This window comes from Fulmarus glacialis, unplaced genomic scaffold (genome assembly GCF_000690835.1).
Source record: "Fulmarus glacialis isolate BGI_N327 unplaced genomic scaffold, ASM69083v1 scaffold24549, whole genome shotgun sequence".
Taxonomy (NCBI): Eukaryota; Metazoa; Chordata; class Aves; order Procellariiformes; family Procellariidae; genus Fulmarus; species Fulmarus glacialis.
In genome coordinates this window covers 5,479-6,953 of record NW_009235530.1, presented here as the reverse complement: position 1 = coordinate 6,953, position 1,475 = coordinate 5,479, and the positions used below count along the sequence as shown (strand labels likewise).

At 49.2% G+C, this 1,475-nt stretch overlaps 1 protein-coding gene across 1 annotated transcript; it reads left to right on the top strand.

Annotated features, from left to right (window-relative positions):
- The first annotated feature begins 32 nt into the window (after positions 1 to 32).
- NKX2-1 (NK2 homeobox 1) lies at positions 33 to 831 on the top strand. The gene has a single exon (XM_009586067.1). The coding sequence runs from the start codon at positions 52 to 54 to the stop codon at positions 709 to 711; it is 660 nt and encodes a 219-aa protein (XP_009584362.1). The 5' UTR covers positions 33 to 51; the 3' UTR covers positions 712 to 831.
- The last annotated feature ends 644 nt before the right edge of the window (positions 832 to 1,475 follow it).

Below are 1,475 nucleotides of genomic sequence, written 5' to 3'. Positions count from 1 at the left end.
GAGCCGAGCCGCCTCAAACGTGCCGCCTTCTCCCTTGCAGTCTCCCGCTTCATGGCGCCGTCCTCGGGCATGAACATGGGCGGCATGGGCAGCCTCGGCTCCCTGGGAGACGTGAGCAAGAGCATGGCCCCGCTCCAGAGCACGCCGCGGAGGAAACGGAGGGTCCTTTTTTCTCAGGCCCAGGTTTACGAGCTGGAGAGACGTTTCAAGCAGCAGAAATACCTCTCCGCCCCGGAGAGGGAACATTTAGCCAGCATGATACATCTCACCCCGACTCAGGTCAAAATCTGGTTTCAGAACCACCGCTACAAGATGAAACGCCAGGCCAAAGACAAGGCTGCGCAGCAGCAGATGCAACAGGAGAACGGCTCTTGCCAGCAGCAGCAGTCTCCCAGAAGGGTGGCCGTGCCAGTGCTTGTAAAGGATGGCAAGCCTTGCCAAGCAGGCTCCAACACACCCACAGCAGCTATCCAGAGCCATCAGCAGCAGGCAGCTACAACGATCACAGTGGCTACCAATGGCAACAGCCTCGGACAGCATCAGAGCCACCAGACAAACAGTGCGGGGCAGTCTCCAGACATGGGACAGCACTCGGCCAGCCCTTCCTCTCTGCAGAGCCAAGTCTCCAGTTTGTCTCACCTAAACTCTTCTACTTCTGACTATGGCACTGCCATGTCTTGCTCCACCTTGCTATACGGTAGGACCTGGTGAAAGGATTAAACAAAGCAAAAGAAAAAAAAAAAGGAAAAAAAAAAAGAAAAAAAGAGGCAGACTTTCCCAGTCACACAAATCTCTGTCCTGCTGTCCTGTCCAAACTATTGGGTGTTTTTCTTTTCTTGTCTTTTCTTTAATTTTTTTCACTGTCAACGATAAGAACAGGACCTTTTTTCCTTTTTTTATATATATGTGCATGTGTGAGAGAGAGAGAGAGAGAGATATTTTTTTTTGTTCGGTTTTGTTGTTACTCTTGATGGCTTTGGGTCTGTCTTTTTTCTTTTTTTCCCCAAGGTTGTTGTATGGGGTGTTAAAAAAAATTCTGACTAATAACTACGGAGCAGTCTGCAGAAAGGGGACCATCGTTAGGCATGGTCCGAAGGCTTGGATTTCAGATGTACACTTTGCCAGCGTCTAGGACTTGCATGTAAATATAGAGATTTTGGGGGATGGGGTGGTTTTCCCCAAAAAAAACGTATTCGCGTCACCCAGACACACGAAGCAGCTTCCCCCCCCCGGTCTCCTCTCCCAGCCCCGCCGCCAGGGCCAGCGGATGGAGATGTGGAGTCATCAAAGGCTTGGCTTTTATTTTCCTCCTTACGTTTGATGTGAACCTGTAGCTGTATAATGCTGTCAAAAGTTGGACTAAACCCATAGTTTTTAGTAGCCTGTATATTTTGTTGTAAAAAGAAAAAGAAAAAAAAATACAATCAACCAAACCAACCCCCACCTTTTTTATGGACACTGATCGCCCCGTCGTA